Source organism: Cervus elaphus, chromosome 30, assembly GCF_910594005.1.
Source record: "Cervus elaphus chromosome 30, mCerEla1.1, whole genome shotgun sequence".
Lineage (NCBI taxonomy): Eukaryota > Metazoa > Chordata > Mammalia > Artiodactyla > Cervidae > Cervus > Cervus elaphus.
The window spans coordinates 33,567,114-33,582,532 of record NC_057844.1 but is presented as its reverse complement, the minus strand read 5'-3'; the positions used below and the strand labels follow the sequence as shown (position 1 = coordinate 33,582,532).

Below are 15,419 nucleotides of genomic sequence, written 5' to 3'. Positions count from 1 at the left end.
AGAAATGCTGGGCTGGAAGAAGCACAAGCTGGAATCAAGATTGCCGGGAGAAATATCAATAACTTCAGATATGCAGATGATACCACCCTTATGGCAGAAAGTGAAGAGGAACTAAAAAGCCTCTTGATGAAAGTGAAAGAAGAGAGTGAAAAAGTTGGCTTAAAGCTTAACATTCAGAAAACTAAGATCATGGCATCTGGTCCCGTCACCTCATGGGAAATAGATGGGGAGACAGTGGAAACAGTGACAGACTTTATTTTTTGGGGCTCCAAAATCACTGCAGATGGTGATGGCAGCCATGAAATTAAAAGATGCTTACTCCTTGGAAGAAAAGTTATGACCAACATAGATAGCATATTAAAAAGCAGAGACATTACTTTGCCAACAAAGGTTCGTCTGGTCAAGGCTGTGGTTTTTCCAGTGGTCATGTATGGATGTGAGAGTTGGACTGTGAAGAAAGCTGAGTGCCTAAGAATTGATGCTTTTGAACTGTGGTGTTGGAGAAGGCTCTTGAGAGTCCCTTGGACTGCAAGGAGATCCAACCAGTCCATTGTAAAGGAAATCAATCTTGAATATTCATTGGAAGGACTAATGCTGAAGCTGAAGCTCCAATACTTTGGTCACCTCATGCCAAGAGTTGACTCATTGGAAAGACCCTGATGCTGGGAGGGATTGGGGGCAGGAGGAGAAGGGGACGACAGAGGATGAGATGGCTGGATGGCATCACCGACTCGATGGGCATGGGTTTGGGTAGACTCTGGGAGTTGTTGATGCACAGGGAGACCTGGCGTGCTGCAATTCACGGGGTCAAAAAGAGTCGGAAACAACTGAGCGACTGAACTGAACTGATATAGATATATATAAATCTTTTAATTTTTATCCATATAAAGATTTATATAGTTTTAGCTCTTACAGGGAGGCCTGGTGTGCTGAAGTCCATGGGGTCACAAAGAGTCAGACATGACTGGGTGACTGAATAACAACCACAGCTCTTACATTTAGGTCTTCGACCCATTTTGAGATACTTTTTGCATGTGATTGCAGGTAAGAGCTCAACCTCAGTTACTGCAGACCCATTTGCTGAAGAGACTTTTTTCTCCTCATGAATGGTCTTGGTACCTTGGCCAAAAGTCAGCCAACCATAGATGTACAAGATTACTACTGGGCTCTTAACTACACTACACTGATTTATATGTCTATAAATTTTAGGACTTCCTGGTAGTTCAGTTGTTAAAAAATCTGCCTGTAATGCAGGAGACCCCGGTTCAATTCCTGGGTCAGGAAGATCCACTGGAGAAGGGATAGGTTACCCACTCCAGTATTCTTGTACTTCCCTTGTGGTTCAGCTGGTAAAGAATCTGCCTGCAATGTGGGAGACCTTGGGTTCGTTCCCTGGGTTGGGAAGATTCCCTGGAGAAGGGAATGGCTACCCACTCCGGTGTTCTGACCTGGAGAATTCCATAGACTATATAATCCCTGGGGTCACAAAGAGTTGGACACGACTGAGTAACTCACTTTCACTTATAGTTTTATAGTAAATCTTGAAATCAGGGGGGCAGGAGGGGAAGGGGACAACAGAGGATGAGATGGCTGGATGGCATCACCGACTTGATGGACATGGGTTTGGGTAGACTCTGCAAGTTGGTGATGGACAGGGAGGCCTGGCGTGCTGCGATTCATGGGGTCGCAAAGAGTCGGACACAAGTGAGCAACTGAACTGAACTGAACTGAAATCAGGAAGTATGAGTTCAATAATTATGTTGTTCTTTTTTCAAGATCCTTTTTACTACTTGGGGCCCCTTATAATTCCATGTGAATCCTAGGATAAACTTTTCCATTTCTATTTAAAAAAAAAAGTTGTTGGAATCTTAGCTAACTGCTTTGGTTAGAATGTCCAGTAAATTTGTTGAATAGAAGTGGTAAAACAACACAGCTTTGTCTTGTTCCTGATCATGAGAGAGATGTCTTTCACCACAGAGTATGATGCTAATTGTGGGTTTTTCATAAATGCTCTGTTGAGGAATTTCCCTTCTTGTCTTAGTTTGCTGAGTATTTTTATTATGAAAGGGCATTGGACTTTGTCAAATGATTTTTCTGTGTTAATTTAGGTGATCATTGATACTGTTCTTTCATTCTATTGATGTGGTGTATTATATTGATTGATTTTTGTATGTTGTACCACCTTTGCATTCGGGGATAAATCCCATTTGGTGAGGTTGTTGGTGGTAAGTTTAGTCGCTAAGTTGTGTCCAACTCTTGCGACCCCATGGACAGAAGCCCACCAGGCTCCTCTGTCCATGGAATTTCCCAGGCAAGAATACTGGAGTGGGTTGCCATTTCCTTCTCCAGGGGATCTTCCTGACCCAGGGATTGAACCTGGGTCTCCTGCATTGCAGGCAGATTATTTACTGACTGAGCCACAAGGAAAGCCCTTGGTAAGGTTATATAATCCTTTCATTATACTGCTGAATTTGGTTTGTAATATTTTATCGAGAGTTCTCTTTTTTAGACCTAAATTATTCTTTCCTAAGTAAGCTGTACTCTTTTTTTTCTTATTATTAAGCAGAATTAACCAAAGCAAATATTTGATTGTGTTTTCTTCACCTTTCTTCCTGTCTTCTTGAGTAGGTGACTTTCAAACCATATATAGATAGCAGAATGCTGGAAGTGGTAAATATTATTCTTATACCCCTTTCTGTCTTGAGCTTTTCCAACACTTGTAGGGCTTGGTACAAGAGTGCAAGTGGAGACTGTGTCTGAGTGTGTGTGTGAAAGTAAGTCAAGCTGACGAATAACCAAGCACCATGATCAGCATACCTGCATGAAGACTGCAATGCCTGGTGATGCCCAGAGAGTCTGGGAGCTGCGGATTGTGCATTTGCTCAGCCCTGTGGCTCAGGGTGGTGGTTCAGAGGGCCCAGGACAGTTCATTTCCCTGGAAGGAAAGACGATAGGGCGGGGAGAACCAGTGTGAGGGGAGAGGGAAGCGTGTGTCCTCATTAGATGTCTTCCTGAGGTGCGCAGGCTGAGGCTCGTCCTTCCAACCAAGATAATCAGACACTGAAGTCTTTAGTGCACAGTGAAATTCAGCTCGTAGGTCTATGGAGAGGAGCTGGGCCCTGCTCCCTCCGCATAGGCCCTTGAGGGAGCATGAAGTGGGCCCTGGGCTCAGGCCTGGACCACAGGCAACCTCGGCTTCTCCTACAACTTCCATCGTGGGAAGCGGGGCAGAGCAGATTGGGGGCTGGGGAGGGGGCTGTGTGCGTTGCCATAGAAAGTACCACTCAGCAGATGGTTTAAACAACAGCAGTGTTTTCTCATGGTTCTGGAGGTCAGAAGTCCCAGAGCGAGGTGTCTACAAGGCTGGTTCCTCCAGAGGTGGTCTCCTCTGCTTGTAGGTGAAGGCAGTCTCCTCACTGTGTCCTCACTTGGTCGTCCCTCTGTGTATGTGTGTCTTGATTGCCTCTCCTCATAAGGACCCCGTCAGATTGGATTAGGGTCACCCCAACGACTCCATTTGAACTTAACACTAGTTGCTCAGTCGTGTCCAACTCTTTGCAACCCCGTGGACTGTAGGCTGCTAGGCCCTTCTGTCCATGGGATTCCCTAGGCAAGAATACTCGAGTGGGTAGCTATTCTCTTCTTCTAGGGATCTTCCCAACCCGGGGAGTGAACCCAGATCTCCTGCGTTACAGATGGTTTCTTTACTGTCTGAGCCACCAGCGGACGCATTTGAACTTGATCAGCTCTTTAAAAGCCCCCTCTCCTAATCCAGGCCCATCCTGGCATCCTGGAGGGTTGGGGCTCCCACAGGTGCAGTCTGGAGGGGCCCAGTCCAGCCATCACAGACAGCGTGGGCAGCTCTGTACACCGTGATCTCTTGAGGAAAGCCTGGTGATGTCCCCCCAACAGGAGGAAGTCAGGGCACTGTACCACCCCGAGTACCCCCCACCTTGATCTGCAAGCATAAAACCCAGCTGTCCTCAGGGGGGACCTCTGTCTCCCCACAGCAGTGGCAGCGTTGGAGGGGATCATGTCTGGAGAAGCAGAACTCCTAATCCTTATGTTTTCAAAGAAAATGCACCTTGGTGTTCACTGTGGTTCTAAAGAAGCATCAGGTTCTGCAGAAAGAAACCATTTCCTGCTGGGTCCCCAGGGTACTGGGGGAGGTTCCAGGCCTGGAGGGGATGGAGGGTTTTCATTCACCAGAGCCACAGTTCTGGTCCCCTCCGGGGTGAGGCTGGTGGGGCTCCAAGGTGTCCTGCACAGGGTGGGCCGGACACAGGGCCGCTTTCAGAGGACCCAGTTCACGGGGTCGAGCAGCAGCAGGCAGCATCTGTGTGGACGGGCGGCTGGTGAGATGGGGCATTCTTCTGGATGGGGGCAGCTTCTTCCTGGTCTGTTTCATCTTACAACCTGAAGTCGCCCTCCAAGCACCTCAAGGAGGTGTCCACGGGGCCGGAGACTGACCATGTGTGCTGTGCCCCCAGGATGAACGAGCGAGACCGGCTGCTAAAGAGGCTGAGCAGGAAGACGCCACCCACCCTCTTCCGGGGCAGCTCCCTCCAGCAGTCCATGCCACGTGAGTAGCCCCCCAGGACAGGGGGGATGGGAGGAGCCTACGGCCAGGCTGGAGCCCCACATAGGAAAGTAGAATTGGTGTACCTGGCCCCTGGCAGGGACAGCCAGATGGCAGGTAATTCCCCAGGACCTAGTCAAGTGTCTGAATGACATGGTCCATAAACTTAAAACTTGGATATGGTTAAGATCTGTGTGTCAGCCTCCCAGTCAGATTCTTTCTAAGATGGAAGTGATGTTGCCTTTGCCTGGTGCCCTCCAAGGATGGCCCCGCGCTCTTGGCAAACTAAGCAATGACAATCACTAGCCCCTGCCTCCCCTGGCCCTGCAAGTGGAGGCTTGGCCTGGTTTCTGCCAAGTGGGGTCCACGGGGATGTGCCAGAGGCCAGGGGAGCAGGAGACACGAGAGTTCAGAGGGAATGGAGCTCAGGGAGGTGGTGGGCTTACCTGCCTCAGGACACCTGGCCGAGCCTCAGATCAGCGCAGCAACTGATCCAGCACCGCCCGGGGCTCCAGAGCCCAGCCAGGGCCTCTGATCCTCGAGAGGGTGAGTCTGGAGGAGGCGGGATGGTGGGCTCCCAGGTTTGGGGTCGCAACTTGGAGCCGGGCTGCCTGCAGTCCTGTCCCATCTCTGCCCCTCTGTGACCTCAGGTGAGTTAACGCCTCTGTTTCTACACCTGTAAATCAGAGAGGACGTGAGAACATACTTGGGTTACTGGGATGATTCTCTGAGGTTGTACATACAGAGGGCCTGGCACAGAGCCTAACAGTAAGGAGTCTGATAAATGCTAGGTATTACTTTTCTGCCACTAATCGAATAAGTCTGAACCACTTCCATATTTCTTTGAACGTCTGTTTTCTCACCTGAGGGGAAAAAATGGAATGATGTCCATCTTACACAGTCTGTGAGGCCGCATGATGGGCGGTGCACAGCCCACGAGGAACAGGAGCACTGGCTCCATAAACACAGGTCTTGTGCTGTGGAGCCTCAGACCAGAGAAAGGACAGACAGGAGAGCAAAGACCACTCAAAGACCCATGCGGTTGTCTGGCAACAACCGGAAAGGCTCTTAAAATAACTAAGAATTGTTTTCTGAATTCTCCATATTTTGAAGGACAAAAAAAATTTTTTCTAATGAACAAGTACAAAACATAGGCAAGCTGCTAAAATCACACCATGTTTTAAAGACAGTCAGCAACTAATAGTAAGACCCTGATGGACAAGGGGGTGTTCTCATCACCCACCCCCAGAGAAGACCATCTTGCATCAGGAGCAGCCCCCGGCCTCAGTGTTCCCAGGAAACCAGGAGCCCAGGTCCTGGAGTACTTGTTCCCGGGGACCGCATGTACAAGGTGTCCGCAGCCCAAGCTCAGTGTTCCCTGGCCGGTCTGATCTCTTTACCGTCCCCCTGGTCTTCCCACATTCTACTGCTGTGAGGACTCTTCCAGACAGGAAACAGCTACTTTCCCTAAGATGTTATCAGAGCTCAGCGTTGAAGGAATGCTACTTAAGGGACATTTTATTCCAAAATAATGAAAAAACGACCTGATTTTATGGACTTCCCCAAATGTTCTACCAGAAGAAGACAAAACAACTAAGCAGTGTGTCTGCCCTCCCACCTACCTGAATGCTGTCCTCGGGTCCCGGCCGTGGCTGAGGTCAAGGAAGCCAACGCACCAGCCATTAAGTGTGTTCTCCAGGCCCCCAGCATTCCTTCCCGGCTCTCAGGACTTCCTGGAGATGAATGATGATGGGAAATGCTAAGAGCCAGGGCTCCCCCCTTCCCCGTTTGAATGCAGATGGCAGTTACCTGTTCATCTGGAAGGAGCTGTGAGCGATGGGGAATCTTGGTCATACTGGGCAGGTGGAGGCTGGCTGGGTGGTTACTGTCCTGGTGGTTCTGGTCTAACCCCTCCCAGGCCGGGTTTCCAAGAGGAAAATGTTTATTTGAGTCACAGAGCACCCTTGTTCCTAGGACCGCCATCCTTTCTTTCTTGCAAGTCCACTTAGCCTCAGTTGAGGCTGAGAACATCCTGGTGGATGCCCCCGGGGGAGCTGGTGGAGGGGACTCCAGGAGAATAGCTTTGCTGTCTGACCAGAAGCTTCCCTGGAAACCCTTCCCACCCCCGAGGAGCCAAGCTACTCCACCAGATGGCCCTGTTCCCGTGAGCCCAGGAGGGCACTGCAACTGAGTCCCCCAGGCGCAGGCAGGTCTGAACAGAAAACACGAAATAAAAGATAAGGCTGCAGCCCTTCCCCTGGAACAGGGAGTAGACCACTCCAGACACTAAGGTCCTCTTCCCGACAGGACATTCCCAAGCAATGTTTACTTGTACCTCTCAGCAAGTCCCCTTCACTCCAGCCCATCCACCACTGGAGAAGATGCATTAAAACACAGTTACCAATTGTTTTGTCTGGGCTGATTGTCAAGTCAGGCTCCTAGGTTCCTGACCTGGAGTGGAGGCCTCCGCTGGGGACGCCAAGGGTAGAAGCAATTCTGCCTGCAGGAGAGGGCTCTGTCGCCTGGGCACTGCCAGCCAAGGGCCCGTGCTGGTGCCCGCATGGAAGACTCGAGGTGGAGGCCTCATCTGGTACAGGCCATTTATTTTACAGAAGAGTAAATCCAGGAGACCGAAACCTTAAAGGGCACCAGTTCTGTGGCCAAGCAAGGACTGGAACCAGCCCTTCTCACCTGGGGCCCCGGCCCTGGGCTCCAGATCCCTTGTAAAGGTGGGGCGGGGGGACAGCCAGCTTTGGATGGAGAGACCCGTGGCTGCCTGCCTCCCCCAGTAGAGGAGCAGCACTTACATACTAAGTGAAGTAGGTCAGGCAGAGAAAGACAAATATCATAGGATGTCACTTACATGCAGAATCTAAAAAATCTACAAATGAACTTGTTTACAAAACAGGAACAGAATCACAGAAAACAAACTCATGGTATGGGGGTAGGGGGGAGCAATAGGACAGGAGACTGGGACGGGCGTGTACACATGACTGTATATAAAATAGACAAACAAGAGACCTTACTCTATAGCACAGGGAACTCTGCTCAATACTCCCTAATAACCTAAATGGGAGAAGAGCTTAAAGAATAGATACACGTGTATATTAAAAAGCAGAGACATTTTACTTTGCCAACAAAGATGCATCTACTCAAGGCTATGGTTTTTCCAGTAGTCATGTATGGATGTGAGAGTTGGACTATAAAGAAAGCTGAGAACCGAAGAATTGATGCTTTTGAACTGGGAGAAGACTCTTGAGAGCCCCTTGAACAGCAAGGAGATCCAACCAGTCCATCCTAAAGGAGATCAGTCCTGAGTGTTTATTGGAAAAACTGATGTTGAAGCTGAAATTCCAATACTATGGCCACCTGATGCTAAGAGCTTACTCATTTGAAAAGACCCTGATGCTGGGAAAGATTGAAGGCGGGAGCAGAAGGGGTCGACAGAGGACGAGGTGGTTGGATGGCATCACCGACTCAATGGGCATGAGTCTGAGTAAACTCCGGGAGTTGGTGATGGACAGGGAGGCCTGGCGTGCTGCAGTCCATGGGATCACAAAGAATCGGACACAACTGAGCAATTGAACTGAACTGAACTGAACACATGTATAACTAAGTGCTGTCCACCCAAAACACAACTCTGTGAATCAACTATACTTCAATATAAAATAAAAATTCAAACAAAAAAGAAATCCAGGATGATACACAGGCAAAACTCCTGATTTCTTGTTCTTCTTTAAAGGACATGATGAGATAACAGCACCAGTGAGAAGTCATAAACGTGTGGATGGGAGGCAGGCTCTGGCCTGGGTTGTCTTTTGCTCAGAACGTCTTATCTGGCTGTGGGGCGTTTCTGGACCCCTGACCCAGGAGGGTCGGTAAGCAGAGAGGCAGTCTTACAAATGTCCCTCCAGTGGGAAAGGCTGGTTAGGAGGGAGTGTCCTGCCTCGGGCTGGGAATGCAAACTCCATCCCAGGAACACAGGACAGAGCTGCAGGGGAATGTGGGCCCTGCCTGGGCTTGACCCCCAGCTCTGCCACCTTGGGAAAAATGACATCACCTGTGCCTCAGTTTCCCCACCTGTGACATGGGAAGAGCTCTCACCTGTCTCCTAGGGCTGTCAGGAGGAGGAAATGAGCCATGTGTGCTTAGCATAATACATACAACAGTGCCCGAGACACGTAGCATTTAATAATTGTCTACTGTCATCATCATTGGAAGTGGGAACTCCCTGGGGATCCAGTGGTTAGGAACTCCAGGCTGTCAATGCCAAGGGCCCAGGTTCAATCCCTGAGTGAGGAACTAAAATCTCACAAGCTTTGTGGCCAAGAAAAAGAAAAAAATCGTTATTGGTACTGGTTGCAAAATCTAGTCTTTATGTAGCCACTGGGCCAATCATTAAACTCCTCAACTTTATCTAGTGATCTTTTTCTTTATTTACACGAACACACACTCGCTGTAATTTATTACCGGTCCAGATCCGTGCACGTCAGCCAGGCAGGCTCCCAGCACCATGTGCGCTCTGCCAGCCTTTCCTGTTAGTGTGTTTACGGCTTCATGAATTACCGACTGGCCTGCGGCTCGGGGCGCATTGGGATGTTTCCCGCAGAGGACGACTTACCTTTCCCCTTGATGGGTGGTGGGAAAGTGCAGCCATGGCCCAGTGACCCACAGATGATGCCTCACAGGCTGCGCTAAATGAGCCCTGCCCAGCCGCGTCAGCACCCACCCCTTCACGGGGGTCACAGGGCCCTGGACCCCCATCCAAGGCTACAGAGCCGTGGTCTCTCCCCCCAAATGCAGCTGCTCTGAACGCCCCTCCTCACCGGCCCCTGTGCTTCTCTTGCAGATGGGTACGCCTTCTCCCAGGAGGAACACGGAGCCGTGACTCAGGAGGAAATCGTTCGCGCCTATGACACCACGAAGCAGAAATCCAGGAAGAAGTAGGACGCTGCCTCCCGCCGGAGCGCAAGAAGAGACTCATGGCAGCAGCCAGAACACCGCAACACGTCCTGTGGCCTTAGCCCGTCCCTTCGCTCCGTGCCCTGGCGAGCCTGGACCCGGGCCGCCGGGCGCCCCACGCCCTCCCTGCTCGTCCGCCGTGCTCGGCCCGACTCTTGTTCAAACGTTCAACTGTGCGCTGTGAGGTGTGAAATTAAAACCATTACGTTTCCCCAGTATTTACACATCCGTCCAGGTGGCTCTGGGAGAACAGGGAGAGGCCTTCATGCTGCGTGAGGAGCCCAGCTCGGGGGTCGGATACCCGCAGGTTTGTTCCGCAGGCTGCACGGAACCTTCCCTCAAGGTGGACAGCCCGCTGGCTTTGATGTCCCCTGTGTTTGTATGAAGTTGGCATCATCATCTTGATTGCAATGAAGTCATAAACATAGGTATCTGGGTGGTAAACCTGAGAAGAACTTTTGGAATCTCAGTCACAGTCTCAGCAGGGCAGAACCGCCAGGGTCCACACAGTCTCCTGACCCCTCCTGCCCGGCGCCTCCTGGCCGGGCGCCCCAAAAAGTCCTGCTGCATGGTTGGCCCTGCGCTTGGTGCATGGCAGCTGCGGGCACCCGCTCCGACCCTCACCCTCCCTCCTTCTCCCCCAGATTCAGAAACGGATGCAAGAAACCCCCCTTCTTCTCTATCTAAAGAAACAGCAATTTGCATATATTCCAAGTGTTTATCTTCCTCTTTCTGGCAACAAGGAGGCCTGCGGGTCAGGGTGATGTGGACTTGATGGAGCCCTGCCTGCTCTGCTCAGGCTCGCAAACCTCATTTTCTGGCCTCCAGACCCCTGGACCTTGGCACCTGCTTAAATTAGAACCCACACTCGTTCTCCTGGGAGTTCAGAGCACATTTTGGATTTCGAGTAAATTTACAGCACGTCTCCCCAGCAAAGGAACACACCAGTCGCTCCAGACTCTGGGAGGATAAATAGCCTAGTGAGGGTCCCTGAAGGTGCAGAGGAAGACAGCAACTGCAGGGGAGTGGCGGCAGAGACACCGAAGGAGGACGCTTTTCCTGCAAATCGCAGTAGAATTCTGAAATCAAGCCCAAAGCCCAGATAGTCGTCATGATCAGCCTACAGTGTCCACAGGCCTGCAGTCTTAATTGAACAGAGCTCCAGATGTTCCAAGCAAGCGGCCTTTCTTACCTGGACAGATTTTCCTTCCTATCCTGCCCGTGTTAGATGCAAGCAGCTGTCTGAATAGGAGGGTCCCTGATTCCAACACGGGGTGGGGGGGTGGGGGTTGGGGTGGCCACGTGTCCAAGTTCTGAATGGGACAAAACCCCGGTGCCTTCAGGCGGGAAGGCACCACCTGGAACCAGCCTGGAGGCATGTCCCCTGCTTGCAGCTTTGTTGCCAAACCAGCTATTTGGATGGTGTAACATCAATACTTCTGGGCAGCTGTTGCTGGTTAAAACGACACAGTTCCCCTGGGGAGGGCCGTGCTAAATTACAAAATGAAACAATGGGGCATTTTGCTTCCTCGGCTTCTTTTCAGAGCATCCGCATCTGATTGGGCATTGAGATCATTTAGGGTATAATCTGCCTGGCTTACAGAAAAGGAGAGGTGATGAGAGCCCAGAGAGGGCTCCAGGGCAAGCAGAACAGCACAGCAAACAGGCGAGGTTAGGAAAATTGCCCCTTCTCCCTTCCCAAGGTCTGAGACATTTTAAACACTAGGGCAACCAGAGAGAGGAGAGGTGGAGGACCCTTGAGCAGGAATCACAACAAAATACATGCCTGTAATTAACACACAAAGTCAGGCAGATGTCCCACCTTCACACACAGGAGGAGGAAGTCCTAAATACAGAGGAGAATTGAACCTTTGGATTGAGCTGCGCTAGGCACCCAGGACAGTTTGGTGTCATCTGGGAACTAAGCCTGGTTGGAAAAGGGAATTCAAACATCTGGGAACTAAGCCTGGTTGGAAAAGGGAATGTCAAACATTTGGCTGGCTCTTGAAGCCTTCCGAATCAGATTTGCGAATTACTGCGTGCACTTTTTTAGGGCTTTATGGTTTTCATTTTTCACGTTGAAATACAGTTCCGAGTTTTCTGAGATTGAAGTATATTTTCCAGCTCTCTTGAGAAGTAGACTAAACAGCCTTTGCAGTCATGAAAGATGCACAGAGAAGGAAGCACTAGAGAGATGCCTTTCTATTTATTCTCTCCCACGATTAAGATATCTTGTAGCCAAATGACTAAACTGGGTGTCCGGGAGGAGCAGCTGTCACTGTGTGAGATGCATGACATTCAGCTGGGGCGACTCGGGCTGTGTTGTTTGTCCTATCTTTAAATTGAGGTCAGAGTGTCGCACACAAGCCCTTCCCTGGGAGCAGGGTGGGCCGACTGAGCTCCACGCTGTCAGCTCCGTGGAGATGCCACCTGGGACTTGTCACTCTGCCACACGGAACGTGACACAGGCCAGCAGGTCGGCACTGCAGGGCCTGACATTCGATTGGGCTAAGATTGCAGATCCCACTTGGACCCAGTGCTGGGCTAGCCTGGTACCCAGACTGCTGATGCGCATTTGAACCTCTGCAGACAGAAGAGAGTAGCCTCCCCAGCTCTTAGCTCTGCACCGGCGAGCATGGGTGGGTGTCTGAGAGGAGAAGATGAGAAAGCAGAAGAAATCAGCCATTTCTGCTGGGCTGTTGGGATTAGCCTGTGATCACCAGTCTGGGGGCTTGGTCATAGTGTTTGGGTGTCACTGATGGCTCTAGTCTCTAGGCAGAATATTTCAGACTTCTTGACCAGTGTTACATTCTCCCATCTCCCAACACACATACACACAACAACAACAACAACAACAAAACCCTGTGCTTTGGAGAAAGGAGATGCTGTGCCTTTAACATTTGGAGTGAAACCCTAACATGGAAGCCTGGGCTTTGGTGGACCACAGCTGAGAGCTCTGCTGGTCTTTGCTTTCCCCTGACAAGGCTTTAGGTCTTGCTGTAGGGAGCTGGCAGTGAAAATCTATAATCACTTGTCCAGAAACTGTGAATCATGAAAAAGTGAGTATAAGTAACTAATATCTGAAAATGCATATGGATATAATATTATCAACTATATGGTTGAATTTTCTTTAAAGAAAGCTCTAGTCTATCATCTCATTGTTATAACAATGACCCTTTATCTTTTTGAACCATAAAGAAGAGAATTTTCTATCATAGTCCCACTCCTAGAGATTTACATTCTGGACCACAGGTTGAATAGAATGTTTTCAAAGCTCTGCTCTAAGATAAGGTGGTCTTTAGTTTTGAACATGTGGAAGAACTACACACATTTCAGCCAGGGTTTGAATTACTGCCCAGGGTCACTGTCCCCAAGTATCTCAAGGGTGATTCAGGCTCAGCATTTGAAATGTAGCCTTTATTTCCTGGGAGCCATAAAGAATTTTAACAGGGAAACTGGTTAAGCAGAGCCTGAAATAATGTAGCAAAGAAGAGAGTTTATCGGGTCAAGTTAAAGGATGCCACCCCCCGCTCCATCATATTCATTAAACAATTTATTCATGCAGATGCTTAAATTAGAAAATATACAAGTGATGGAGACAGTGAAAATAAAGCATCCCTTCCCAAAAAATAGAGCGATACAGCAGAGGCTCTATGGTTTTAAGTCTGTTCTTGGTCTCTGTAAGTCTTGGGGGAAAATTATTTTGCCTCATATTAGCCATCTTTCCATCTTGAAGAACTAAGAGGACAGTTAGAAGATTTTCCAATGGGTCTTAGAGGTCAGGACCTGAGATCCCATGTGATGACAAATTAACAAGTGTTCCCAAAAGGAAGGGACCCATGATACTCGACGTATCAGACTCTTCACTGAGTTTTTCTTGTATCCTCCAGTGCCCAGCAGCCCACGCCTCCACTCTTTTTTACAAGAGCTTCATTTAATGCCAGACCTCCAGCTCCGGCTGTTTAAAGGGCTTCTGGTTTTTTGGGTCTACACGGGAATCCTTTCGGCGAGAAGAAAGCCCTGGGAGCCCACAGCAGCTCCAAGCGGCTAGAGCTGTGAAACAAGCAGCAGTGGAGGAGGGGCGTGCGCCCCTCTGTCCCCACACCACATAGAGCCCATACCTGTCACCCAGCAGAGCCCCCTGCTCCCCTGATGGGGGTGGGGGGTGGACAGGAAGGAGACAAGAGAGCGATTCTTCTGACACCCAGGCCGGCTCGTTTTCAAGTGACAATCTCTCGTCCGAGTTGCCTTAGCGATATCTACTCCCAGGCATCAGACCAAGAAAAACACGCTCCCGAGATTAGCCCATCAGCATTTCTCCTGACCTGGTCACAGAAAGGAGACCTGTGCATTTTAAAAGCCGGGAACAAAGTGTCAGGTGGCTTTGATTTATGACGGAAGAGGAAGAAGCAAGTGGAAAGACTGGCGCTATCCAAATAACCCTGCCCGGGGAAACCCGGGGTCAAGAGAGCCTTCTCAAGAGCCTCTCACAAGCCAGCCTGACAGTGTGGAGAAAGGGCCAGCAGGAGGGGGTCCGCCTGAGGGTCAGGATGTGAACCCACTTCCTTCCGAAGGACCGGAGCCAGCCGGGGTCCTGAGACGGCTGGGCGTGCAGCTACAGGCAGAGCAGGAGACACCAGGTACAGAACAGAAAGACAACCTGCCTTGTCTCAGGGCCTCCCTCCGCCCCACGAGGTCCCTGCACAGGGGAATGCGTTTGCGGTTTTCCATTAATAAAGTCAACCCAAGTCCAGTCGCTCTTAGTCCACCTGCCCTCTCCCGGGTGGCTGAGCTGGGAGGTGTGTTGGGCTGCTACCCCCAGTCCCCCTGCCCCCAGGGCCTACAGCCCTGACAGGTCACCCTTCCGGTTGTGGTCTGAACGTGCCACCCTGCAGTGTCTCCTTCACTTGGGCAAAGCCACGTGTTCTCCTTTCCATTGTCACATCTGTGCTGCCACTGCTGAGATGGCATTTGGCTGGGAGATTTCATCTGGTTATGCAGAGGGAAGGGGGCACGGGGAGGGGGGAGCTAGCTTAATTGGCTCCCAGCAGAGTAGGCAGCTCTTCTCTGGAGTATAGGGGTCCTGTCCTCCCCCTCTAGAAGTCTTACTACCGTCCTCATGTCCTATTAACGTCCTCTGGTTGTTAAGTTACAGCAGTCTTTAGCCAGAACAGGGGAGCCAGGGGTTCCTCGTGGAGTGAATACAAATGAAGGGCATTTATTGGTATTTTGGGGAGGGGGGGTTGGAAAATGTAGTGATGTGTGGCTTTGATCAATCCTGTTGACTGGTGTATGTCTGCACAAACCTGTTTCAAATAAATCTTTTGTTAAAGTAAATGATTGGACTAGGCTGTATTTGTGAATTTCTTTCCCACTAATAAGCAGCTCCTGCCATAGGGACTTTGGCCTATTACACAGAGGTTTTGTCAGCAGCTACAGACTACACACACACCCCCGCATCCACACACACACATGCTCTGCCTCCTGAGCTGACAGCCTGGAATTGCTGTAAACGGCGGGCATGCAGAGCGATCTGAATTGCAGATGAGTGGGAGGCCAGGCCCCCTTTATGAGAAGCAGGTCCGAGAGGCCTCCCTGAGCCAGACTGACCAGGCAAAGGGGCAAACTGTGCACAGAAGCCCTTCTCTCTCAATCACTTCATTCCCTTTGGTCCATCCCAGTTCCCTTGCAAACTGAGATGTGGGAAGTTCAGATTCTGTTGTCAAGTGTGAAGTCATGACACTGTCCTGAAAGAGGGTCCAAACACGGCATCCGGAGAGCGACCGCTTTGGCATAATGAGGACTTTGAGCTGAAGGCGCCTGCGAAACAGCAGGTGCGGGAAGGGCTCCCCACCCCCGCTTTCCACCGACAGTCAGG

General features: G+C 50.4%; 1 protein-coding gene across 1 annotated transcript in view; it reads left to right on the top strand.

Moving 5' to 3' along the window:
* Window positions 1–11,079, top strand: part of LOC122686919 (phospholipid-transporting ATPase IB) — a 442,214-nt gene extending 431,135 nt beyond the window's left edge. The window contains exons 36-37 of the mRNA XM_043892282.1: window positions 4,491–4,582; window positions 9,429–11,079. Coding sequence (XP_043748217.1) covers window positions 4,491–4,582; window positions 9,429–9,526 — 190 coding nt within the window. The 3' untranslated portion in view covers window positions 9,527–11,079. The remainder of the gene's footprint in view (window positions 1–4,490; window positions 4,583–9,428) is intronic.
* The last annotated feature ends 4,340 nt before the right edge of the window (window positions 11,080–15,419 follow it).